We start from the raw sequence: 27,497 nt of genomic DNA on the forward strand, positions 1-27,497 counted from the left end.
ATGAGTCTGAGTTAGTCTTTCCACATCATTTCTAATCTCTTGTACTTGCTCAACATTTCTAAACAAAAATCCAATGTCTGACCTTTTCAGCTGCAAAATCATTAATCAAATTTTTGAAGTCGAGCTCTCTAGCCAACTCGCTCTAAATGGAAAGCATAGCAAGACTGCAAAGCTTTTCTTGAGACATTGTAGACCTCAAGTAGTAATACAACTCCACATCATCTTCAAGAGATGCACAGAAACCTCACAAACAGCTGATAGTAGTTTGGACAGTAGCTGGCAGAGGATTTTTATCAGAGTTAGTCATAATAACTATATAGCAATTATTACTATCTATATTAACTATCTAGCTGTATTTTTATTTACTTTCAGTGCACAAACAACCATTATTCTCTTACTATACTTAATTATATTAATATTATAGGCATACTGACATACTTCATGTAAAATTAATATGACATTCGTTTTACACAAAATAATAATATATCTGTATATAATACAACAATAGCACGGTTCTGCACAAGCAATTGCTATATTATATAATTTAGATTAACAATATAAATTTACACACAAACACACACACACATCGAGTAGTTGTATGCTATGCTGATACGCGAGTAACAAAAAAAAAACACAGAAATGTTTGATTTCACAACCTTTAGCTCGTCGGCTATATACTAGCCTATGAAACATGTAATTTAAAGTACATAAATGGTCATTATAGCAAAGTTCCAACGACAAAAATAAAAACGCGATTTAGCAGGTATTGTAATAATCAGAGGCTAAAAAATAATACCCTTTAAATGTTCGTTGAGCCAATGGGATCACTCGGGGTCCTTAGCGGACTCGATTTCTCGTGACAGGCTGTTTGTGTTGCCTTGGTTACGGAATACAATTTGGGCGGACTGAACCATTTTATGATAATCGAGAGGGGGAGAGGGGCCCACGGACGTTTGTGTTTCCTCAACAAATAATTTTTTTGACACCAGGAAACAGCAAATACAATAATTTAAACTTAATAATTTTTACTATCAAATATTATTTTTTAGCACCACAATTTTATTGGGGGGTTCTTTGGGCCCCCTCTTAGTCATGGGCCCCGAGAATCGTCATCGTTTACCCCCCCTTTACAGCGCCCCAGGCCCCTGGTAATCAGTGCTGGTTTTACCCCCAGTCCGACGCCCCTGCCGGCTTTATTCCTTTACATCACCTAGACACACAGGAGACAAATCAGGTGAAAGAGAACAAAGTCAATAGTTGTGGAAAAAGTTTGACTGAAAACTCGTTCAGACTGAAAACTGACTCGTTTAGTGAAATGGGCGTGTTCGTTTAATGGGTTCAACCAATAAGATTGCATCATCACAAGCCGGGGTCGAATTCTGTTGGTCCGGGCGTAAGTCTTTGAAGGCACGCGCTTCAAAGCGGAGAGACTTCAGCGAATGAAACATGCGAGTCAGTGCATGAAAGAGAACGAGAACGATTCGTTCTTTTAAAAGATTCGTTCTCAAACACTGTGATTCACTTTGAGACATTTAGCTACATGTTTTGGATACAATCTTGGATAACGTTTTTACGTGAAAAAATCTTAAGCTGGCGTTCACAGCAGACCACAGAACCTAACCAGTGGAAACTTTTTAGTCACGAAAACCTTGTTTTTGGGGGTTTCTTGCTCTGTCTCAGTCAGTGTAGTTTGGTTCGCGGTCCCGTATAATCTTTGTGCTATCAGAACCGCTGTTTTAATCTGTTTTAAGGCATCTGTTTTCATCCGCTGGAATCATCTCGTGCGGAACTGCCAACGCCTCATCTCTGGCATCGTTATTCTTCAGGCTGCAGGAAAATTACTACATCGTTCGGTGTTAAAGGTTCTTATTAATCGTTTTATAAACATTTCGCAAAATGGGTTGCACGTTAAGTTCTGAAGATAAAGCAGCGATGGAGAGGAGTAAGATGATTGATCGGAACCTGCGAGAGGACGGAGAAAAAGCATCTAGAGAAGTCAAACTACTGCTGCTCGGTATGATACAGCAGACTTTCTTAATACCAGTGTTTAAAAATGCAAATGCATGCTATTTTGCGCATAAAATTTGTACCTATTTTTTTGTTCTGTCATTTTTTTTTCTTTCCCGAAACTCGATTGTGTTCCGTAATTCTATTGATACAAAGTCGACCAAAAGTGAACTTGTCACTGCAGATTGTCATGTTAAAATGCATTTACACATTCAGCTGTAATAAGGTGCAATGTTTTGCAGACTGTAAAACAAAGATCGACATCTCAAATATTATTCAAACCTGTTCTCATGCATGTCGACTAGCCTAAATTGCAGTGGATTCCGTATGTGATGTGTTTGTACTAGTCTTGGCTCAGTGTGCTGTCAAAACATGTTTCCAAGTGGTAATCCTCCCCCATGCAGTGTCCCAAAACATCCAGTGGGCATCACATTTGAAACCATATTTAACCTACAGCATTTGGTTGCTCTGTGTGACAAACCCCCACACTAACACAGGAAAACAGTGGAAAGTAATGGTGTGATTATGGCAGTAATCCAGCTATCAAAGCGTGAGGGAATGCAGAAGATAATGGATGATTTGGACCATTAGAGTGACAAAATACTGGTGTTTTGTCAGTAGCATACCAGTTTTTTTAGATAGAAAGATAGCAGGAGCAGGCAGTCAACAATAGACAAAGCTATAGAAAGGTCTCAGATATAGAACCATTTGGTTGTCTTAATCACTTTTGTTTGTATTATTTATGGGTTTCTTTGGATATTTAAGTGCTGAACGATTGAACATAAATAGAGATCCACATAAAGTAGCAAGTGCAAGTGCCTGACAGAGTAAATCACTGTGGTTTGTTAAGGAGTGGTCAAATATGGAATGACATCTGTGATTTCTGTGTGGGATTGTATTCCTTTGGACTGTGACATTCTTCTACATCCAGATTCTCTGTCAAAACAGGTTACATTGCAGTAGATTACACAATCAGAAGTTATGATCAGTAACTTCTTTCTGTTGTTGGTGGTGATGTCATGTTCTTAAGGTTTTCATTTTAAAGCCTCGGACAGATTAGACATGGCATATCCAAGAAAGTATTCCTTTCAGTGGATAAACATTTGTTTTCATAAAAATCCTTCTTTTTTTATCTCTTTTCTTCTCAAGTTATGTAACCCCTCTGCTTTTGGCATTTAAATCATACACTGGGGCATGTTGCGGGGGGGTGGGGGGTCTGGCTTTTTACTCTGAATGCGGAAACCCACAGTATGCTGGAAGTGGGTCGAGCATTTCAATGAGCCGAATATTACATGCTCCATTAAACACAGAATGCAGTTCATAAATAAAAGCCGCTCTGAAAGAACTGTCCAAGGACAGCAAGTTCTGAGATTACAGCTGGACAAAGACCAACTCCTGTGGCCTGAGTGACCAGTGAACTAGCGAGTCATCCTGAATTACAAATTATTTTTATACAATCTTGCTGTTTTAATACTGCTGGTGGATTAGACAGTATGGCTACATCCCTGTAGACAAAGCTGACTATGGATGAGTTGTAATCACGGTAGCATTGCACAATGAGCTCTGAGCATAATCACATTGTGGGAACTCTCTTGTGGCTTTTTTGTGTTCTCCTGACATCAGCAGATTCAGGGGCATTAGGCTATGATGACTCTATTATAACTTCTGACTGAACTGCAGTTCAAGTGGGGTGTTTAAAGGGGTACTCCACCCAAAAAATGTTAAATTCTGTCATAATTTACTCACCCTTATGTTTTTCCAAACCTGTATGACTTCCTGTCTTAGAAAGAACAAACAAGAAGATATTTTGAAGAAAACTGGGAACCAAACTACATTGGAGCCTGTTGACTTTCATTTTAATGAAGGAAAAATAAACCCATAGAGACATATGTTTCAGAGAGAAAAAAATGTCCACTGTTATTAATCTCTTTCCATTTCACAGCTGTTATATATCAGTTATCATTATTAACTAGAGATTTTCCTTGTATCCTCAGTTCATAGTGACCACTTATGGCCAAGGACAAAATAAATAAATAAATAAATAAAGTACTTGTTACAACTTTCTGAAGTCACAGAAGCTCATTATTGTCCATTTGACATCAGTAATGAAGAAAAAAGAAAAGTAACAGAAATTACAGAATTCGTTTCATTTTGCTTTCTAAAGACTCAGAAATCATGAAATCAAGTACTTTTTTATTTATTTATTTTTTTCTCACAAATGAGTACTCCAGGGCACTTCATATTCTAGAGTTGGGAAATCATAATTAAGACGTTGGTGCATTCATGTCACTTTGGTTGGAACATGATGGTGAGTAAAAATGCTCATCAGATGTGTTTTTGCTTTTTTTATGTTCTAATTAAATTTAAATTGATTCAGTATATATATTATATAATAATTTGCAATAATCTCAGTGTGTACATGTAACATGTAATAAGTTTTATTTTAAATAAAAAAAAAAAAAATCCTTAAACAACAAATTTAGCATCAATGCAGATGCTGCATTCGTTGTGTTCCTGACATAGACAAGCCCCCAATTCTGAAACTCTTTTCTTAAAGAAAGTTTCTCACTTGTAATGACAACACTGTGAAAAGATCATATTTATGAGTTGAACCCACATCAATGCCACAATCTGTTTAAAAAAAGAAAATTTGTCTTCCACAGAAAAAAATAAATAAAGGTGATTATATTGGTGATAAATTATGTCTTTTTTAATTTAACTGTCAGTTTCTGAAATAAACATTTTGCTTGTCAACTTTGGGATGACTTCTCTATGTAAAATTAGTTTCTGTTTGATAACATCATTACCCCACAAGAGGATATTGCTCAGTTGGGGGTTTGTTTTCAAGGGTCAGCTCACTGCTCAATGTAAACCTCCATTATTGGAAATCAAAAATAAATAGCTAAAGAAAAAAGATATAAATCATACAGCATGGCTCTGCTCAGCTGGGGTTTATAATAGCGGCCGGCCATCTTAACCACACTGCACATGCCACTGCAGCTAACTGAATGATTACAGAAGGAGTAAGTCATTCACACACCCATTCAAACATTCACAGATGTGTATGTGGAGATTCTGTGGCTGTGCTGCACACAACCAGTGCAAGCAAGACCTGATGCTCAGATGGCATCCAGACCATCTATGGCTCTCACTTAAGTGGCTGTAAATGCAGAGCTGTGGTTATTGGGAAAAAGTGTGGAAGTTCTGATCAAGGATCCAATTTGTGTGGAGTGAATGAATACATTGACTTTGACTGATGCTAAATCAGTGCTCTCACAATTATAACCTTGATTTATATATGGTTGGTTGGTTCGTTCGCTCAAATTTCTTGTTTATTTTACTTTGTAAGACATGTAACAGTTTTTAACAGTACTGCCATAATAAATAATTAACTTTTTATATATTTGATCTGAGAAAGCAAAAACTTTGATCCTATTGTCGGAGGCGTCATGCCCATTCAAACCCAGGGGGCATGTGCCCCTTCAGATTTTTGAGCCAAGTGGATTTTGAATGCAGTTTCCAAAAGACAAAAAATAGCCCAATAACATTTTATCTATATATATATATATATATATATATATATTAGATTCAGTGTGGCACATCATCAACCGCTAAATTCACACAATTCTGTTGAACTTATGAATGCAATGGCCAATCAGAGGCAATCAGATGAGTCATTACTGAAACGCTGGTGTTTTGTTCAGTGCTCTCTGGCAAATTCTTTCATCATAAACAACAAAGTGCAGATGTGCGGATTAATGTAAGTAAGATTTTAAATTTCACAGTGTAAACCGCTTCAGTGATTGTAGTGGGAGTTTTTGAGAGTGCTTGAACTCTGGCTAGACTAAAGTCGTGAAAATTAGGTTTGGGTATCGTTTGAATTTGAACAATTCCGATTTCGATTCCGGTTCCTAATGATTCTTTAGTTTAGGATATTTTAAATTAACTACCTAGCCAACGGTCCTTCTGAAGGAAATAGTCTGACCTTCTCCATCAATTTTAATTCTATGAACCTTTTACTTTCTATGAACTTTTCTATGAATTACTCACAGGGCTATTTTCAACTACAATATAAATATCAAATCTATGAACTTTAATAAATATAATAAATTATGAATACATTTTCAAGGGGCTTTCCTCAGTAGAGCTTTATTTTTGAAAACCTCATGAAAACACATTTACACATGAGTGTATGATGCTGCAGGTACTCCCACTGATGGGCTAACCTGGTGCAGAATAGCAAATAAACAATAAGAAACAACTTGTAAAACCAAGTCCAGATTATCAGCAGGTACAGTATAAAATCAGAAACAGTTCTAAAAATATGTGTGCTAATTTGTTAGCTGCCTAAATGTTGGCGCAAGACATATTATTTATTGTATATGTATTGTTTTACTTACCGGATTTGGACTGCAGTGCAGTCACTGCGGGGCGAGGCTGGGGGTCAGAGGACGAGAGGCAGCGGAGGACGGTCGGAGCAGCGTGTCAAAGATGGGGCACACATTTATTTCTACTCCATGAACTTGGAGGTGCTTTATCATGCTCAACGTGCACCCTCCTTTGCTTGAAACAATCTTGCCGTAAATGTTGCATTTTGCTGAGATTTTGTTCTGTTTAGAATAGGGATGGGTGATACATCGAATGCGATTGTCACATGCATTTCGTCAGTTAGTCCGGTTCCCTGATTAGCGGTAAATCACCATTACCTGCTTGCAAATGGAGCGGCATTTAATAGACAGAGCTACAAGCTACGCAGTATCACGTTCATTTTAGCAGATGAGTCACGTTCGATAATGAACACGATATTGCGTAGCTTGTCAGTGACCTATGGCTCTGTCTATTACTTGCTCTATTTGAAACCAGGTGATGCCAATTTACCTCTAATCAGGGAACCGGCTTTACTGACGAAATGAGCATGACAATCGCATGCGATATATCACCCATCCCTAGTTAAGAAAAGTGAAGCCACACTTTGGACCACCGACACACGCTATCCATGTTCGACTCACTCGGTTATGCCAACACTTCTGGTAGACGCTTCTTCGTTGGTGTTCAGTGGATTCTTCTTCCGGTCGGCAGACTGTGAATCAAAACTAGGAATCGAAATGTAAACTTTTGAACGCATCCGGGATAAACGCAAAGCTAGTGCTGGTTCCAATCGATACTTGATACTCGATACCCAAGCCTAGTGAAAATGTTGTTTGATGTAGGCTAAATGTAGGCTACCTTGCTCTTTTTCCGTACAATGAAAGTGTTATAATTAGTAACTTTCTATGTTTTTATTTAATTCACATTAAATATAAAGTCAGTGGCATTAAAAACTTATGGCATGACACCAGAAAAACTGGTTTTATGCGTAGTTAATATATTTCACTAACATTATGCTACTTTTCACATCGCCCACTATATGAACTAAAAAAGGTAAAAAAAAGCATTCACTTACACATACATGAGAATCAAGATATTTCATGATATAATTAACCCGTTTGGGAATATATTTTAGATAAAAAGCATAACCCAGTTATACAGCGCTATCGTGGCTGCTGTGTGTCACATAACAAACTTGACGAGCCCCCCTCCCCCCCTTCAAAAATAAGCACATGATGTCCCTGCCTATTGTTGTCAGATTTTTATTGCTGATTTTACTTATGGTATGTTAACAGGAGTAGTAAAGCCTCCGTACACACCGAGACGACTATCACTTGCGCTTATCATCTACATATTTCGAAGCGTCTTTTCTGTTTATACTCGAGAGATTTTCGCTGTCAATGTGCAAATTCACTCCCTGACATTAGATGGCGCTTAATGAAAAACAGAAATACCACATCGAATCATATTTGATCTGAAATTCCTGTCCATAACATTTCTATAACTTCAGCAGCTCCAGGGATGTGAACAAAAGTGGCCATCTCATTGGTCAGCCAGATTTTAACACGAAGCGTCAAACCCAAAAAAATTTACCCGAGGCATTTTTTTTTAAATTATGCTTTTATGTATCATGTTTTGCATGTTGGTGTGTGCACTCACTTTGGTGCCCTTTGTTTAGCCATGAGGCATTAAACGATTTGTGATTATTCGTGCACGATATTTGTCCCGGTGTGAACAAACCTAAACAATGTCTATACTTCATGATTCATCAATTTTTACACACGAATCTCTTCAGTTAATAATTTTATCTAGTTCATGAAAATCTTAAAGAAATATGTTCACCCAAAACTGAAAACGTCATAATTTAGCCTACTTACCCACAAGTTGTTTCAAACCTGTGAAAATTAATTTTTTCTGTATAACACAAAATAAGATATTTTGAAGTATGTGGGTAACCAAACAGTGTCTGATCCCCATTGACTTCTATAGTATTTTTTTCCAGTACTGTGGAAGTCAATAGGGAAGCAACTATAGGGTTACCCACGTTCTTCAAAATATATATTTTTGTGTTTGATAGGAAAGAGGAAAGAAACCCGTGCAACTACTCCTTTAAAAAAATGACTAACCCAGATTTGGCTTGCTTAAATATCCACTGATGATATTGTCAATAGGTTTGTGTGTTCTCAATATGAGGTTTCATAAAACCTATGGTTTGCTCAACCATTGATAACTCATTGACCTTTTACTTGTGCCAAGGCCTCATCAGACGTGGCAGGACGTTTTGGCCTTCTCACTCTCAGCTGCAGCATGCCTGCGGTTCAAGACTCTCAGAAGAAATTTTCCACATGATTCTCCTGCCCCCAAGACCCGCAGTTATTTTTTCACCATGCCATAAATTTGGGCTAATATGGCAGCAAGCCACACCTCAGAAGCAGCCATTATTGATCTAACCCTTAATGCATCCTACAGTAGATTTGCTGCATGTAACCGGTGGCACAAATTATTCTGAAGAGAACTGTTACTGGTCTGGACAGAATTTTTCACCGGAATCGCAAGCCAAAGGAAAGGATGTTTTAAGTTCAAGCCTTATGCATTTCAATAAAATAAAAAAATAAAAAATGTAGGGAATGTAAAATTTATTTGTATGTTACAGACTGTCACAGTGTGGTGCTGGAGTGAATGCACAAAGAAAAAGATAAACAGTCTTTATTAATCCACATAGGAGTAATCCATAACAAGCAGGTAGCAAACATGCGTAGACATCAACGAGACTGGACAACTAAATACTGAACAGAATGCAACTTATATGGGGAACTAAATGAGGATAATTGACTAGAAACACCTGAATATAATGACACAATCAAGGGGAGACAGAAACAAGCTCAAAGAACAAGAGGGATGAAATGGAAACAAACACAAACGTCCATTTAGTGTTACAGTTACTCTAAAACAAAATGTGCTAAAAATGGCCTGCAATACCTGATAAATAGCGTATTATTGTAAACTATGTTAATGTTAATTTCACTTGTCAGCTGAGAAGTAAAACATTGGATAACATACAGGCCATGTGTCCAGACTCATGTTTGTACAAACATCTCTTTTTCGTGTGTTAGTAAATAAGCCATTTAAGTGAGTCATTTGACTTGGTTATAAAAAGCTCACCTGCTGTCCTCACAAACACTTGGACTGGGGGAACTAACATCAGACAAACCTTTCATCTTCAGGGCATTTAATCTCACCGTATGGCAAGCACAACCCGAAATAGAGAGCTTGTTCTGCAGCTCATGCTGGGCTTGTGATGTGGGAGGCAGAGGTTGAAAGCTTCTATTCATCTTATGCAGACCTTCTCCTGAGCGTGTGATGTTTTGGGTCAGGCGAATAAACTTTTATTTATCGATTTGCAACGTCAACCTCATCAACAACGTTCTGTGTTGTTTGTCTTCTTTTAGGTGCTGGGGAATCAGGGAAGAGTACAATAGTTAAGCAAATGAAGTGAGTGCTTTGATTTTTGATCAAAAGCTATTTAAAGTTTCTTAATGCTGTTATGTAAAAATGAGACTGGTTGTCAGTGTTCCCTCTTGTTTTTGTGCAAAACCTTGGGGCAGACCCTTTGGCCACAATGATATACAGTATAATGGTTATAGAGTTATATTACATTTAATTATATATTAATATATAATTATTTATTTGATTTTATATTTATTAATTGCATATTATATTTTACATTGTATGGTTTTTATATTGTACATACATTTAATATGTATATCTATGTATACTATATATATATATATATATATATATATATATATATATATATATATAATATATGTGTGTGTGTGTGTGTAATTAAATATTTTATACTAATATGTGTATAGAAATGAATGATTACCGGTATATGGCCATTCAAGAAATATAAATTTTCCCCACATTTATTCTTCTTGAACTGAATTTTTGGGTTTGTGCAGGACTACCATCAGAATGACAAAAAAGTCCCCCCGTGAACACAGCTTAGAGGGAATGTTGCTAGCAGTTATTATTAGATCTTGTTGATGTAAATTGTTTTGTTTGATGTGCAGTAGATGTCATTATCTGATTTGTTTTACTTAAGGATCATTCATGAAGATGGCTACTCAGATGAGGAATGTAAGCAGTATAAAGTTGTGGTTTACAGCAACACTATTCAGTCCATCATCGCCATTATCCGGGCCATGGGCCACTTAAAGATCGAATTTGGGGATCCTGCAAGAGCGGTAAGATAAATAAATTAAAAACACGCACAGAATTGCCCATAAACAATCATGTATTACTTCGCTCGTCTAGACTGGACATCTAGTGCTGGAATTTGAGTACAGTGATGCCTGTAAAATTCACCCTTTGGTCAACCCAGACAGAGTTTAGTACATGGAAAAAATTCTCTTTTTTCAGCCTTCTCAGGATAAAAGTATTTTGGATCATTTTTAAAATCATGATACTATGCACTACCATAATTGGTCACTAATTCTAAATACACTAAGAATCCAGTGATGTTTTACCACAGTGTTATTCACCAAATGAACAAGGCAGAATGATATTTAAATGTATTTATATTCAGGAATATACATAGAAATAAATAGCATTATCTTCCCACATATGTTTTAACTAAAACAGTTTATAATAAAATGCCTTTTTTTCAGTTCAGAAAGAAATTATATTATACCTAAATTGAGTACAACAAAATTTCTAGGGGAAGTCGTGGCCTAATGGTTAGAGAGTCGGACTCCCAATCGAAAGGTTGTGAGTTTGAGTCCCCGGGCCGGCAGGAATTGTAGGTGGGGGGAGTGCATGTACAGTTCTCTCTCCACCTTCAATACCATGACTGAGGTGCCCTTGAGCAAGGCATCGAACCCCCAACTGCTCCCCGGGCGGCGCAGCATAAATGGCTGCCCGCTGTGTGCGTGTGTGCGTGTGTGCGTGCGTGCGTGCGTGCGTGCGTGCGTGCACGCGTGCGCACTTCGGATGGGTTAAATGCAGAGCACAAATTCTGAGTACCACTTACCTCACGTCACTAATCGCTATCACACAAAAAATAAACATCTAATACAGCTGCATAGCTTTATTCATGAACTTATGAGGTATATTTTAATGAAGCAGTCAGAAAGACTCATGAGAGATTAGTCTGCCGATAGCAAGACTAAATCAATCAAATTGACTGACAGCTTGTCTTGTGTCATTGTGGCAGTAATGTAGACCAGTTTTCAGTTTGTCTTGTAATGTTGTTCTGTCTAACATCAGGACGATGCTCGGCAGCTCTTTGTGCTCGCCGCCACTGCAGAGGAAGGAGTCATGACCCCTGAGCTCTCTGGGGTCATCCGCCGGCTGTGGAAGGACGAAGGAGTGCATACGTGTTTCGTCAGATCACGAGAGTATCAGCTCAATGATTCAGCAGCCTAGTAAGTGCACTTGAATACTATGATGGACCAAGGTTTCTCCCAGGCTTTTCTCTGCAGCAAGGCAAGGTAACAACAGGTGTAGTTCATCACATTAACATGTCTGACAACCAGAAAGTGTCCAAATAATATATAAATACATATAATATGGAATTGGTTTGAATTTCTGTGATAATGGAGTAACATTCATAAACATTTAAGAGTCAAAAATACTATTTCGGTACACTGTTTAGATAAACTAGCTTAAAGTAAACGGTTAATTAAATAAAATATGCCAATGTTTATTTTGGCTTATAATTTTAGCAAATATTATTTTTACTTGCAGTACATTTGGTTTATTGAACCATAATTAGTTTCTACGGAATCTTGCTTTTGTTTGAATTGATTGATTAACAAGTAATTCGTTTTTGGGTTCCTGAACGGGAAAGATTCAGGTTGAGGCACAGTTGTACAGCTACTCGAGATCCATCTTGCTTGTGAAAACTTGTTTAGCATTTTTTTTTACCTGGTAGATTCCAGCTCATTGACTGGGGGGGAATTTGTGGCTTTCTATTGCATTGCACAACATTTTTTTCCTCAGATTTTTCCATGTTGCAGTCATTCTTTCACTCTGTTTTCAGCTTTGGTAGGCACTAAGAATGTTTCCAGTAATAATCAAGAGTAAAGTTCTTTCCTCTCAGTGAGCTCATGCTTTCATGTAGTGAAGCTATAGAGCCAAATCTTCTAGTGAGAGTGAAGCTTTGTGCTCTTGTGTTACTGCAAAATCAGAGGGGTGGGTTGTTGTGATGGATACATCTTTATTTTAGCAACAGCAGTGCTTTAGGAAGATCAGACCTGCATTACAATGATTCTTTTTGCACCCCTTCCCAACCAATCAACCAATCAATCAATCAATCAATCAATCAATCAATCAATATTTATTTCAATAGCACATTTAAAAAATGACACAGGTTGACAAAGGTGCTTTGAACAACATCAACTATACATTTCATTGCATCCAAGAACAATTATATGCAACAGAGTAAAGATCCAAATCTAATTCAAATTAGATTCAAAACACTCAACAGAGTGGCAAAGTGCAATATGGAGATTTTTTTTGGTGTCCTGAATGGGAAACATTTACCACCATAATCATTTGTAAATCTTTTAATAATAGCAGAAAAATTAAGACATTTAAGAAATTTAAATAAAAAAAAAAAAAACACGCACATTAAGTAGTACAGCTGTGAGTAATGGCTGCTGAAAATTCAGCCTTGCGGTAATGGGAATAAACATTTGAAAAAATATTAAAACAGAAAACCGTTATTTGAAATTGTAACTCTTTTAATGTATTTATGATCAAATAAATGCAGCCTTGCCCGTACCAACCCCAGACTTTTGAATGGTAGTCTATGTTTTTATGTCTCTTGTTAAATGTCAGCTGATATTCATATGCATGTACATCTCAAAACAGGTGCAGGCTTTTAAATGTGTTCCAGCTACTGAGACCGTTTACGTAATAGACCCTGCATAAAATAAAGAAAATAAACTGGTTTTGATTTGGTGATTTTAATGTTTTTCTAAAAACCATTTAAATCATCTTGACATTTTCAGTGTTGTTTTTTTAAATGGTTTTACTCAAATTGCTCACAATGGTTTGTCTCTTGTCCAGCTATCTGAATGATCTTGATAGGATATCCCAGCCCACCTATATGCCCACTCAACAAGATGTGCTGAGGACTCGAGTCAAGACCACTGGCATTGTAGAAACACATTTCACCTTCAAAGAGCTCTACTTCAAGTAAGTGCCTTTCTCTCTCTCTTTTCGTTCTCCCTCATGTCCTGATCACTGTATATTTCTTGTGTATAAACAGGATGTTTGATGTTGGTGGCCAACGTTCAGAGCGGAAGAAATGGATTCATTGTTTTGAAGGTGTGACTGCTATTATCTTCTGCGTGGCACTCAGCGACTATGACCTGGTGCTAGCTGAAGATGAAGAGATGGTAAGTTTCCTTCACCATCCTGAATTGAGCCACATAGAGATCAATAGAGATAAATCAGAAAGGCACACTAGTCTGTTAACAAGATCACAGGGCAATTCATTTGATATGATGGATTAATGAAAATATAGTAAAATATTTAAATCAGTAAGAAAAGCTACAGTATATTTCAGTATATTTTTATTTCTTCATAGCCACCACATGGTATGTTCCATTTATCCTGGTTGTGTTAAAGCAATTTCCTCATAGCTCCTGGAATGGCTGCATAGTTTCCTCATGAGACCCAATTTCTTAAAATACACTGATTATTTTTCCATGCAAGGATAATTTGAGGTTGCATATTGATTTTCAGTGGAGTCAATATTCACAGTGTTACAGAATGAATTAACCCTTGGTTCCCTTTGCGTTTATTCTTTCCAAATGTACTTTTCGAAAATATCAGCTCTCACTTGTCAAATGATGATCTCGATGTGTCCACAGAACCGTATGCATGAGAGCATGAAGCTTTTTGACAGCATCTGCAACAACAAATGGTTCACAGACACATCCATCATTCTCTTCCTCAATAAGAAGGATCTGTTCGAGGAGAAGATCAAGAGAAGTCCGCTCACGATATGCTACCCGGAATACTCTGGTGAGAATATATTAAATATTGAATTATTGTCATTATGATAGAAAGGTTATTTAGTGGTTTAAATAGCACATATTAACACACATACATTAGTAGCTTGCATTTAAACTTTCTTTTATATGAGTTTATATGTAGTGAATGATGATGCCACTCAGAAAATGTGGTTGTTTCTGGACAGTATATTCAACAATACTTTTATTACCTCTGATAACTTGGTTCAGTCCTGGAAAACATTAACCATTTGAATCATGTCTAAAATTAGATAGATCTGCAGATAATCAGTAAGTCATATTTTTACTCAAACATCAATACATTGGTAGAGCCTTTGGGGCAAAAAGCAGAGTGGATGAATTATTGCTTGTTTAGAAAAAGTTGTAAAACTGAAGCAAGGGCTATGTGAGGTTGAGTTTGAACAGCCTGTCAGAGGAGGGGAGCTTTTCGTTGTCTTAAGCACTTTGGAAAACCTCTGTTTAGTGTCTGCTAGTCATCATCCTTCAGGGCCAGGTGAAAGTTGAGTCTTGCTAGTCTTTATATTTTAAAAACAGAACCTTTCAGTGGTGGAAAGAGAAGTGAAGTAATATATTTAAGTAAAAGTACAATTACATTCCAAAAAATCTAGTGTGAGTAGAGTCAAATGTACTTGTCCAAAAAACTACTTGAGTAAGAGTAAAAGAGTAGCTTACTTAAAAGTACTCATGAATACTGAGCTGTGGACTCTGCCCCCTTATTATAAACACTACACTGCAATTTAAACATTTGGAAAACATTGTACATACTGTAATTCACATAATCTTTTGTGGTTTGTCAGAAAGAATGAAGAATAACTATCATCCAACAGTATTTATTTTGACTGCAAACTCTTTAAAATACATCAAAATAACACTCAAAAACCATAAAAGTGATGAAAAGATGAAAAAGTTATTATCGGTATACAAATCACCAGAGCATGCTATTGTTGCAAATGAAATATTACTGTTTGGAACAGTGCAAAGAAAACAGAACCATTAGAAACTCCTTTGAGAGTTCATCATCACACACCATGAGTTAAAATAGAGATTAAAAAGAGCCAATTTCTCTCCAAAATGGTGCCAGTTTAAAAAAAATGAGAATCATAAACATGATAATTTATTTACAATTTAAACATAAAAGCACATTGTTCTAGAAGGGGGCATTATCCCCTACATTTTACACAGCTACAATTACTCAAATTGTTATGCTGATAATAGAGTTTGTAAGGAAAAATTTGCATTAAATAAGGAAGTATTTCTGGGGGCACATGGGCATCTTTTTGCAGGGCAGTGGCAGTCTGGGCCAATAAGCTGCTCTATTAGCAGCATCTACAACTGAATGTCTGCCAAAAATAACTTGAGTATTTTTATTTTGTGCCCCGAATCATAATCTTATGTCGAGTTCAGACAGAGTAATTGAGTGCTAGAGTAAGTAGCCTACTCTTTCTATTTTACTCTTTGTATTTTAAAATGTAATTCATTCCTGTGATGGTAAACGGGAATTTTCATAATCAGCCAATCTTCCATGTCACATGATCCTACAGAAATCATTCTAATATGCTGATTTAATGTTGAAATCACTTGTGCTGCTTAATAATTTTGTGGAAACCATTATACATTGTTTTCAGGATTCTTTAATGAGTAGAATGTTAAAAAGAACAGCATTTATTTGAATATTATGTAGTAATTTAAATGTCTGTACTGTCGGTTTTGATCAGTGTAATGCATACTTGCTGAATAAAAGTAATAATTTCATTCAATAAATAAATAAATAATATAAAATAAATCACTCTTACCTCAAAATTTTGCACGCTAATAAAAATTACACAAATCGTAAACTTTTCTCTGTCGTATGACGTTCAGGAACAAACACATACGAGGAGGCAGCGGCCTACATCCAGTGCCAGTTTGAGGATCTGAACAGAAGAAAGGACACAAAGGAGATCTACACACACTTCACTTGTGCCACGGACACCAAGAACGTACAGTTTGTGTTTGATGCGGTCACTGATGTCATCATCAAGAATAACCTCATAGAGTGTGGCCTCTATTGAAGCATCATCTGTCTGCTAAGGTAAGTTTACAGGACAGAATGTGCTTTTTCACAGTGTGCATATTTATCTGTGAAAATGTTTTCACACTGAAATCATGATTGATTAATGTTTGCATTGTTGTTTTTGTTTTTTTTAATCTAGAATATAGAACCATATGCATCAAAAACCACAGACCACTGATCAATTATTATGTATAAAATATTATGATTATTATGACATTTTATTCTTATTTACAGTTATTTATGGAAGATTTCCGAGGTTCACTGGCTGGTTGTTCCTGGTTTTGCCTGGTGGTGAATGAACAAGAGAGACCTCCTCCCCACTGCATGCATTCTTCACGCTAAATGCGGTACCTATGCCCATGGACATTTTCCCCCATCCTTTCTTAATGACAGTCCGTTATAGACATTATTTCTTTGCCACTTCCCTTTAGTCATTATTTTATTGCAAATACAGCTTCATTCTGTTCATTTCCTGTTTCCTCTCTAGGTATTACATAACACACCACTGTGCACAGATCATAATCCACAATGGATGTTAATATGTGCCTCTACTAACCTCCACTGCATCAAAGATCAAACGATTATTAATCATAAGATAGGATCATAAGACGATTATTTTAAATCCTTTTAATAACAATGTGTCAGTTCTTATGGGAAAGTTACCATTTTGCCATGTTTTTCATAGTGATCACTTGGCTAATTTATAAAAAAATGTAGGTCTGTCTTTAAGTTTGCATATATTTGCATACTGATAGGAATTTCTCCAAATTAAGCCGCTTTGATGAGTGAAACTAAGCTAGTGTGAGAACTATTGTTTTATATTGTGTTATATTATTGTCATACCTTTAGTAATCCACAGCCCAATCACACGGCGACAGGACACCATTTATTTTTTCACTAATTAGACTTGGATCCTTTTACATAATGCTTTATATAACACACTATTTTTGTATCTCTTGAGGAACAGTAAAGGTGTGAACAAATGTTTTTTTTTTTTCTGAATGATGCAGAAATAAGGACCCTCTCTTGAGTCAAGAACACTTGGGAACAAATGCCATGAAAACAGAACATGATTGGGAGATTTACATTCTTGAAGAGGATAGATTTTTTTTAAAGACTTGTTTAATGTGATTCTGTTTAATCCTGTGGATTTCAGTATTTTTAAACAAACTGACACAATGTGATCTGGTTTGTAATACCTGTATTTAATATGAAAAGGGTTGACATCAAGTTCACTGTCCATAATATCTTGCTCCCAGAACATGCTAAACAGCCAGAGTTGCCAGCATGTGCAAAACAGACAATATCCATATACTGTGTAAAAAGTATAATATTCCAGTGCTGGAACATTCATGTTCTCAGTCTGGATTAATGCAACAATTTGTGATTTATTTTCTATATACCTGTGCTTTTATTTGATTTAACTGTTTCATGTATTTTAAACATGAAAGTGCAAGTGAACAACTAACATTATAGCACTGAATCACTAATATTCTAATAATGTGGTTTGTTTAGTTTTACAAACACCCTTCTATTGAGTTTTTTTATTTTTTGTCTTTTCTGATCATGTATAACTCTCCATAGTACAATGTTTCTGTAGTTTTGAGAAAATACATATATAATCAATTGACCTTTGTTTAAGGAAACATATACAGTAGCAAATACATAATCAGGATCACAAATTAATTACAACACATGAGTTGAAAATAATCTGCTTTTATTTTTACAAATATTTTTCTTGTTTTAATGACACTGTGTATCTAATACTTCAAATGTGCAATTGCCATCTTTGGCTCTTATTTCCTTCTATTCCAGTTGTTTCTCTGATTGTGCCTGTGGTTATAAATGTTGTATATATGTTTAGTCTCACGTTGGTTAGATATCTTTACTACTCATTTAAGCTATCATTAGACACCTCTTTTTTATTTTTATTATATAATACGCTTAGCAAAAAGTGTGTTGTACTGTGGTTCATTCAAAATTAGCTCTGACAGAAAGGGCCAGTGTTTGAAAATCCCAGTTAAAACAATTTAAGGTCAGTATTTTGTGAAAGTGCACAATTGCAGTAGAGCTAATGGCCAACCATTTGCAGTTAACATAATATTAATTCAACACCAGCAACCAGTGGAATTGATGCAAGTCTTTATTTCATCTGCCTACATTTACATTCCAGGACATCTCCACAAATTCAGACCTCAGGCTTTAAACAAAGCAACAGGCCATTCTAGAATTTTCACTTGTTACTGTAACACTGTATCATAAATAAATAGATTTATGTCGCCATATATATTTTATATAGAATCTTTTTTTTTTAAACAGATTTTTTCCTACTGTTATTTACAAAACATACTGCCCTACTGTGTTTGGGGCTGAAAAAGAAACATCTTTCATATATTGTGTTAGCTGGCTGAATTCAAACAATCACGTCTTGCTGATATGCAAGTTTTTACACTCTCGAGAACAGATGCTGTACATATACAGATGTTTCTAATTGTTACCATGGGATCTGATGGGATCCCACTTTAGTTTCTTTAATAAAGCAACATTTAATTGCATTAAATTAACTTTTCTTTTTCAGGAAATGAATGGAAAAACATCTACCAGTCAAACCTCTAAAGGTTTAACATTAAAACACATTGAGAGGAAGCTTCTGTACAAGCATCAATAACTCGTAGCATCAAAAGTCCCCTTTCTTTGGTAATCCTTCTCTCATTGACTACTAGCAGTTTGACAGGAAATGTTTTTAGAGTCCCTTTGGAGAGCAGAGGCCATTAGTCTAATCTGGATCTAGTCTCTGAGGTTCGGTCAGGTTGTTGTTCTTTGGCCGGGGATCTGCTGACCACACTTGACTGCTTACTGTAGAGTTCACCTTCATGCCACCTGTGGATGTTCTTTTGTTACTGTGACAACTTCACCAGAGTAGGTCCAATCATGCAGGTGGGGATGGGGCAGAAAGATCTGAAGAAAAAAAAAATCATAGAAGAATCTAATTGAAATGATTTTATAGAACTTACTAAAGTTATAATAGCATCTACACTGGAAGCGTGGGAGTGTTATGCCATCTAAGCATGTTTACTACCGTGGACCATGTTGATGTTAGAAGTATAGACAGTAAAAACAGAAATAGAAGTAGAAACCGTGGCATCCATCAACTGAAGGCGATGGGAGTTATTTTCTCTTAATGTTCTGGTTGTGTCCGGTGTAGACAGGGAGTAAGAACCGGCTTTGTGTTTTTAGGGGAACATACCTTTGAAAAAGACGGTGTTTAGAACAGACCGCAGTCCTTAAGGTTTTCTTTGATGATGATGTCTGTCACAGCGTTAAACACAATCTCGACGTTCTTTGTGTCTGTGGCACAGGTCATGTGAGCATAGATCTCTTTTACTCCCTTCTTCATGTTCAGATCTTGAAATTGAGCTTTGATATAGTTGCTGGCGTCTTCATATGTGTTTGGACCTGGAAAATTGGAATTTTCAACATCATATTTGATGGGCAAATTCAATAAAGGTTGTGAAGACTGTATTTGTATTTACAGTTCAAGTACCATCAGTTGTTTTCTTAGAGCTATGATGCCCTTATATACTGTTTCAATCATTTATTCACCTTCATGCTGATCTAAACCTCTATGACCCTCTATCGTTTGCTGAGGTAAATGTTTGAAGAATATCCTCCCTTACAAATATTTCTTCAGTATAATGATGTGAACGAAAGAAGCTTAAAGAAATGCAAAAGCATCACAAAATGCCATCACCAGCCATAAGAAGCCAAATCAGAAACCGACTGAATTTACTGAAGTCATTATTCACTCATAGTGTCCTCACTTCCAGTGAGACGTTAACCATTGTGATTAGTTTGAGTCCAATAGTTCATAGAGTTCATTTTACAGATCTGGCTCAAAAGAATGATTCATTTGTGAATCAGACATTGTCTCTCATAAATGTGCAAATCAAGATTATTAATTAAAATATGGCTTCAAAAGAGTCACAAGTCATCTGGACCTCTTATATGAAACTTTTATGGTGCTTTTTTTGTCAGTCTGTATCTTAACAACTCCAGTCCTCATTCATCTTCAGTATATTTACATATACTTTAAAGAAAAAATCACATATTATGTTCTACAGAATGAAGTCATAAAGGTTTTTGAATGTAATGAGGGTGAGATCATTCATTTTTGGGTAAATTACTGTTTTAAGGTGGTGTGTTTATTTCCATAGAGACCACACTCACCATCATATTCAGGGAAACAGATGCTCAGGTGGACTTTCTTGATCTTCTCCTGGAAGAGATCTTTCTTGTTGAGGAAAAGCACAATGGAAGTTGTGGCGAAGAACCTGTGGTTGCAGATACTGTTGAAGAGATGGAGACTCTCATGCATGCGGTTCTGAAACATGAGAAACAAGAAGACAATATAAGCTTAGATGCACTGCTAGAACGTCAAACATTGGTATCAAATACTTTTATTGGTCTCTGTGATATTTATAATATGTGACCCTGGACCGCAAAACCAGTCATAAGTGTCCATTTTTCAAATTTAAAGATTTATACATTTTCTGAAAGCTAAATAAATAAGCTTTCCAACTATTTAAATGACTGGATTCTGAGGGTGCAAAATGTATACTTTTGATGTTTTTATGGTAGGAAATTTACTAAATATCTTCATGGAACATGATCTTTACTGAATATTCTAATAATTTTTGCCATAAAAGAAAAAATTATCATTTTGACCCGTATAATATATTACATACACATGCTACTTGAGACTGGGTTTATAGTCCAGGGTCACATATGACTGATCTTGCAATCTTTAGTGAATAAAGGGTGTGTGAAAACTATTCAAAATACTCTTCAATATAACGTTTCCAAAACGGGGTTTGCACAGTGATGCTGTAGAAGAATCTTTCAGTAAACAATTTTTAAAAGAACCATTTTTTATTAGTATAAAGAACATTTAAAACAACTAAAGTACCTTATTCCACAATAAAGAACCTTTTTTTCAATGGAGAGATTATGGATGTTAAAGGTTCTTTATGGAACTGTAGATGGCAACAAAGAACCTTAACTTAGTGTTGTCTAAAGATCAGCACTTACCACTTCATCATCTTCTACCAGCACCATATCGTAAGCACTCAGGGCTCCACAGAAGATGATGCAAGTCACACCTTCGAAACAATGAATCCACTTCTTCCTCTCAGACCTCTGGCCACCCACATCAAACATCCTGTGGACCAGTGAAAAATCATGAAACGTTTTCATTCAAAATGTGGGTTCTTTTTGCTCTAGTTACACAAGACCAGCTGAAATCTACCTAACATGATCCTTTTACATGAACAGTAATAGAATTCCAGGTCTTGAGTTTCTTTACAGTAGCAATATTTGTAGTATGAGTATGCGCAACAGTTGATTCGATCACATTAGCCAGGTAAGACACACCTGAAGTGGAGCTCTTTGCAGGAGAACTGTTCCTCAATAATACCAGTAGTCTTGACTCGAGATCTCAGCACATCCTGCTCGGTGGGGAGGTAGTCAGGTTTGCAGATTCTGTCCATTTCACTCAAGTAGCTGTTTGAGATAAACTATAAATTAGCTATACATTTGCATACACACCTGAAATGATCATCTGCTAAAGTCCTGGAAATCTTCAGGCGTAACTCACAGCCCTGCAGAGTTTAACTTCAACATTATTTAGATGCACCAAACCAAGTCTTTCAGGATTATTTGAAAACTACTGCCAGGGTTGGAACTAAACTCTGCAGGACTGTGGCCCACCAGGAACTGAGTTTCAAACCTTGGTCTACTGAATTCCCACAATATGAAGTGAATTGTGCTCAATGCAGCTACACCCTCAGGCTCTAATGAACTTGCTGTCCCTGTTGAGTGTTGTACTCACTATCCAGCAGAGTCGTTCAGCTGGTACTCAGCAGCTCTCTCAAACGAGGCCTGCACACCTGAATCCTTCCATAACCTCTTGATGACGTCTGCCAGCTCTGGAGGCATGCTGCCCTCCTCGATGGAGTCAGCCAGGTTCTGGAGCTTCTGACCATCCTCCTGTATGAGACGAAGAAATTGGACATCTATTCTCCTGTATTGTGACATAAATCCAAGGCTAATGGATTATTGAGAAAAAAAAAACCTGTAGGACGGAGACTTGGTTCTGTGTTCTTGATTCTAGCAGAGAGAAGGTACTAAAATACACCCTTTAGGGGTGAATAAGGTACAAAATATCCCTTTTGTTATCACCCCAGTGGCAACTTTTGTGATTTTTCCTAAGAGTTTAGATCCTATTGTGAACACTTCATCCATGCATAATGTTTCATAAAAAAAAAAAAAAAGTTTAGATAAAAGGGGGAAATGTCCTTTCAAACCAAAATTGTGTATGTTGTTGTGTTTCAGCATGTGCATTTTTATGGTATGTGAATGTCTACACATACTTTTCAAAATAAAAGTGCTTAAACGATTCTTCACAGCGATGCCATAGAATAACCATTTTTGGTTCCACAAAGAACCATTCAGTCAAAGGTTCTTTGGAGAACCATCTCTTTCTTACCTTTTTTTATAATCTGAAGAACTTTCTTTCGCCACAAATAACCTTTTGTGAAACAGGGTTAGTCCTTATGGAACCATTTGTAGTAAAAGGTTTTTCTTTGGCATCGTGAAGCAGCTTTATTTTTAAGAGTGCACTAATCATTTGTTGTGGAGTTGTTTTGCAGACCTGTGCTGCTGGTGACCCAAAGTTGATGTCCAGCATCTCCATGCCTCTGATGATGGCCATAGCAGATTGCAGGATGTTGCCAAAAATAATAGATCGAAACTCCATTTGTTCTTCTTTCGTGTAACCGCCTTGATGGAGAATTCTTTGGGAGCAACAGAGTATTTCTGATTAACGTTTTGAAGATGAGTACAGTACATACAGGGCAGGCAGGTATATAAAGTATATATATATATATATACAGTATATCCTGAATTATGCAATTCCACAACACGTAATGATACAAACTGACTGTTCTGAGCAAATATTTTGGATTTTGCATGAATTTAAACTCACTTCATCTGTTTTACAATGGTGCTCTTCCCTGACTCTCCAGCACCTACAAGACAGAAAGTGAAAATATGATAAAGAACAATGTACAATATGATAAACATAATGGAAAGTGAGGAGTCCTCAAATGCTCTCGACAATTTGCTGGATACATTATGTTTCTATATGACGTTTAGCTTTTACATTTCATGGATAATTACAAAGACACAGCCAGTGACACTCTGAATTAAACATGAAGCTTTGAAGCAGAAAGACTGAACTAGTATTTTTCCGTAAAACATACTCCAGTTATCTTTGAATAATTTTTACAGTGTACATTATGGTTACTATAGGTCTTACACATCGCATAGTGCCTTTTTCCTGAATTATTAGTTTTGAATTTATTTTTTTGAATTGTTTATATTCCTCTCCGTGGGTTTTTATTTTAATAACAAGGTCAATGTTAAGCGTTAGACATTGTCATTGATGGCCAGGTCGAAGGAAGTCTCTTTAACATGCTTATAATTATAAAGTGACCCAATTGGATTTGTGTTAGGGAAAGCCTCTCAGAAGATCACTGACACTTTGATTTGTCTTGGAGCTTCAGTCAGTCCAGGGCAAGGAGGTGGGGCCTCAACCATCTCCCGTTGCAACTGTCACTCATATGTCCCTTTTACTTTCTGAGTTATCCATATCAGAGAACATGTGTCATCCCTGGTCTATTTGACTGTATAGTTTTTATTGGGCAATAAAATATTGCTATTTTATTGAGTAAGCCTTCAAAACCCATTTCCAAAATTTACTACAGACAAAATGTATATGTATCTAAAATTAGTTATATTATTACTTCTCTTTTAGTATTTTAATGTTGTTATTACTATCTGAGAACATGAACTTCCTGTTCAGACACAAAGTTATTTATCAGGTCAGTTCTTAATCGATGCATCTGTCTCACAGTGATTTGCTGAAATGGCTCACTGATGTAAGGTGTCATGATGTAAGAAACTGTTCGGAGCACTGAAAGTGGCCTCCTTTGCTTCCCGTTCCTATTGGAAGATAAACTGAACCTGAGCTTAAGAGGATCGGGGCTTAAATCATCACAGTAATCGGATTCTGGTCTTATTGTCAATATGCCACAATTCACAGTGTTCCTCAGGTTGTGGTCTTTTTGGGCGACTTCATTTGCAGTGAAAATGCAGATGTGTTGCTAAAGTTAAGGAGGAATCAAACATTTTTAAAAGCTCATTTAAATGAAACTTTTAATAAATTAGACAAAGATCACTCATGCTAAAAACTATTAACAGAAAAAGAGCTAATGTGCATTATTTAACTCACATGCAAAATCATCTACAATGCATTAGCACTTGATAGTGTTTTAAATGTCATCTAACAGGTATTATATGTGGAAAAGCCACATAATCATTTGTAAAAATAAAAAAAATTATCTAATCTCTATTATTGTATTTTAAGGCTACAACATTATGAGGTCAAACATGACAACTGATTACCATTGTGTCATTTATAATCTAATTACATAACTCGTGCTTGTCACAAATCCATTGTAAGTCCGATTTATCTGCTTATAGAATGTCTTAATGCTCTGCCTCAGTGCATTTATAACTCTTAATCCCTGAAAAAAAAAAAAATCAGATGAACAAACTTTCTCATAGTGTTGCCTATTCTGAAGTCACTTTATTATCTTCTTCACTAGTTAATGTCAATCATAAAGGACGCTTATGTCTTATGATCAGAAACAATTGAAGTCCTGCTAAGATCTGCAGCAATGTTCTCACCTGGATCTTACTATTTTCCAGCTTAATAGTAGTGACCACCTGTTGCAGACACAAATGTACGTAAAGCTTCTGAAGGTCCTGCATCAGTTGCTCATTCTGGAGGCAGAATCTTGTAACTCAATACCAGTGGACTAGACTAGAGGAATCAAACGAACACCAATTTCTTACCCAGCAGCAGAAGTTTGACCGTTTTTGCTTCTTTATCAGCATCTTCCTGGAGCTGCTTTTCCAGCTCTTTGGATTTCTTGGCCATTTCCTTATCCTCTGCGCTCGCTCCGCTACCCATCTCGTCGTCTGACGCTTCCCGGTCAAGGTCCTCAAGGTAAGAAATTTTGCCGGCTTCCCCTGTGCTTTGCAGAGAGAGAAATGGATACAGGTAGCCCTGTACTTTGGATCACGTCGCAGGAGGAGGGTCGCAAAAGTGTGGATTCCTCTTCTAGGTGTGACTGACCTACCTCCGGATGGACGAGTGGATAGAGACAGGCACAGAGACTGAAGCAGAATGCCCTGCTTCCTCTTTTGGTTGCTCTATCCCCTCTAATTCCTCCTTGTCCACCTCAAAAGTCTTAGCTTAGGATTGGGGAGGGCTTTGCTGATCTTCCTGTGTGAACCAGCCAATCCTATTAGCTTGGCTAACAAGGACAGAAATGAAGGTTGAAAAATTAGGACCAGTGCTTCTAGTGAACTAGCTTTTGACATTGACCAGATGATAGTGTGTGATCAGTGGGGGCTTGTTTAGATTTGTGGCCACAAACTCAATAATTTTCTTATTATTTCAGTCTGTTGAACTCTGATGTTGATTTAGTTCTTACAGGTTAGAAGATAAAGGATTTTACTCTAGTCCTTGGCAGACTCTTTTGTCTGAGGGATTGCCACATGTACAGCATTCTCCATTTACTACACACACACACACACACACACACACAACCAGTTTCACGTGTTATGTAACCCCAAGCTTGGGGGACTAGAGGTAAAGGAAGGAGAGCTTACAGGTCAGTGTGTCTTGTTTCTGGGAGATGGGAGTGATGAAGTCAGCGCTGAAGTTGCCATCCGATCATTGTTCTCTTCTCTAACATAATCTTTAACACCATTGAACAGATCTTTATCTCCACCTCTCACTGCGCTTAATGGAATGAATCTGCATTAACCGTCTACTATAACTGCTCAATAAGATTTAATCTCAATGGGCTGTGAAAACTTATTTTTATCCTGACTAAAAGCTTGTATTAAATGATTCAAACCAATAATAATCCAACCCAAAATTACTGTCTGCGATAATAGCCACAAATTCAGCAACATTTGACATCCTTTCTGATATTTGGTGGCTGTTTACTATTTATTTGACATAAATGTAATTGATCAATTTTGAATAATGACATCATACTGATATTCTTAAAGACATTTCCCAATAAGTAAAAATTGCTTTTACTAACAAATGTTCATTACAGCAAATCTCTTAAGAGAAAAATCAAGTAGGCTAACATTAAGAGCAATATATCAATTTACTTTAAAACTAAAACATGCACAAAATGTACAATTATTTACAGTATTTTGTGAAGAAGCCCCCCCCCCACCTGGGACAAGAAGTTAAATAAATAAATGAATAAAATCACTAGCATCATGCCACTTGGGGCCTTGTCTCAATTCTGGTCCATAAAGCCCTTATTAACAAATAAACACGAAAACCTTTGATATTCTTATAATACAATGTCATAGATCTCTATTATATGGAGAGATCTATCATACAAATTAAATTAAATTAACCTTGACAATATTACAAAATGTTGATGTTTAGATGAAATGACAAAGTTATTACGAGCATAGCCATTTTATTAAATGTGTTGAGATTTTGTGAGAAATCACAAAAAAAAGTCAAAATATTTTACAAGACTTCAGACTAAACATGTCTGTCTCGCCGCTTGTGTACATTCACATAGGATACAATGATTAAAAGGTTCTGATCGTCTCAACCAGTGCTAAATCTCAACAAAATGAATTGGCCTACACGTCAACCAGAGTCAACAATCGCTCCTCAGTGAATCATTAACTCTGCTTTCAGTTGATTTTAAACAAATCCGTTTACACTGATCTAAAACCAGATACGTATCCCAACCCTCCCACTCAGTCACCTGTGTTTTTCCCCAGGTGGGTCATGGGACAAACCAACTTCTCTGTGAAAGCGAGATTTCAACCCACGTCACTTTGGGTAAGCA

General features: G+C 36.5%; 2 protein-coding genes across 5 annotated transcripts; one reads left to right on the forward strand and one right to left on the reverse strand.

Moving 5' to 3' along the window:
* Positions 1-1,485: 1,485 nt before the first annotated feature.
* LOC113093906 (guanine nucleotide-binding protein G(k) subunit alpha-like) lies at positions 1,486-18,345 on the forward strand. 3 transcript variants are annotated; one of them, XR_003287945.1, is made up of 10 exons: positions 1,486-2,014; positions 9,825-9,867; positions 10,484-10,625; positions 11,647-11,804; positions 13,453-13,581; positions 13,655-13,784; positions 14,262-14,415; positions 16,284-16,494; positions 16,711-16,823; positions 16,964-18,345. XR_003287945.1 is itself a non-coding variant. In XM_026259481.1 (9 exons), the coding sequence occupies exons 1-8, from the start codon at positions 1,897-1,899 to the stop codon at positions 16,472-16,474; spliced, it is 1,065 nt and encodes a 354-aa protein (XP_026115266.1). In that variant the 5' UTR covers positions 1,486-1,896; the 3' UTR covers positions 16,475-16,494; positions 16,711-18,345. The 3 variants fall into 3 exon arrangements, 1 of the variants encoding a protein (XP_026115266.1); XR_003287946.1 differs by having other exon boundaries at positions 17,487-18,345; XM_026259481.1 differs by having other exon boundaries at positions 16,711-18,345.
* Positions 17,462-25,829, reverse strand: LOC113093907 (guanine nucleotide-binding protein G(t) subunit alpha-2-like). Of its 2 annotated transcripts, none has more exons than XM_026259483.1 (10): positions 25,740-25,829; positions 25,453-25,629; positions 23,519-23,561; positions 23,186-23,327; positions 22,364-22,521; positions 21,907-22,035; positions 21,565-21,694; positions 20,704-20,857; positions 19,724-19,932; positions 17,462-19,434 (listed from the first exon to the last, which is right to left on the reverse strand). In XM_026259483.1, the coding sequence occupies exons 2-9, from the start codon at positions 25,568-25,570 to the stop codon at positions 19,742-19,744; spliced, it is 1,065 nt and encodes a 354-aa protein (XP_026115268.1). In that variant the 5' UTR covers positions 25,571-25,629; positions 25,740-25,829; the 3' UTR covers positions 17,462-19,434; positions 19,724-19,741. The 2 variants fall into 2 exon arrangements, with proteins under 2 accessions (XP_026115268.1, XP_026115269.1); XM_026259484.1 differs by having other exon boundaries at positions 25,453-25,634; positions 25,740-25,803.
* Between the last annotated feature and the right edge of the window lie 1,668 nt (positions 25,830-27,497).

The sequence above is a fragment of the Carassius auratus genome, unplaced genomic scaffold, assembly GCF_003368295.1.
Source record: "Carassius auratus strain Wakin unplaced genomic scaffold, ASM336829v1 scaf_tig00215205, whole genome shotgun sequence".
Taxonomy (NCBI): domain Eukaryota; kingdom Metazoa; phylum Chordata; class Actinopteri; order Cypriniformes; family Cyprinidae; genus Carassius; species Carassius auratus.

Excerpts from the sequence above, each read along its gene's own strand:
- LOC113093906 (XM_026259481.1), top strand. The coding sequence starts at position 1,897 with ATGGGTTGCACGTTAAGTTCTGAAGATAAAGCAGCGATGGAGAGGAGT. Across the intron at positions 10,626-11,646 it reads TTGGGGATCCTGCAAGAGCG|GACGATGCTCGGCAGCTCTT; the intron begins GTAAGATAAATA and ends GTCTAACATCAG. Across the intron at positions 13,785-14,261 it reads TAGCTGAAGATGAAGAGATG|AACCGTATGCATGAGAGCAT; the intron begins GTAAGTTTCCTT and ends ATGTGTCCACAG.
- LOC113093907 (XM_026259483.1), bottom strand. The coding sequence starts at position 25,570 with ATGGGTAGCGGAGCGAGCGCAGAGGATAAGGAAATGGCCAAGAAATCC. Across the intron at positions 22,036-22,363 it reads CTGAACGACTCTGCTGGATA|CTACTTGAGTGAAATGGACA; the intron begins GTGAGTACAACA and ends TATCTCAAACAG. Across the intron at positions 21,695-21,906 it reads TGCAAAGAGCTCCACTTCAG|GATGTTTGATGTGGGTGGCC; the intron begins GTGTGTCTTACC and ends ACTGGTCCACAG.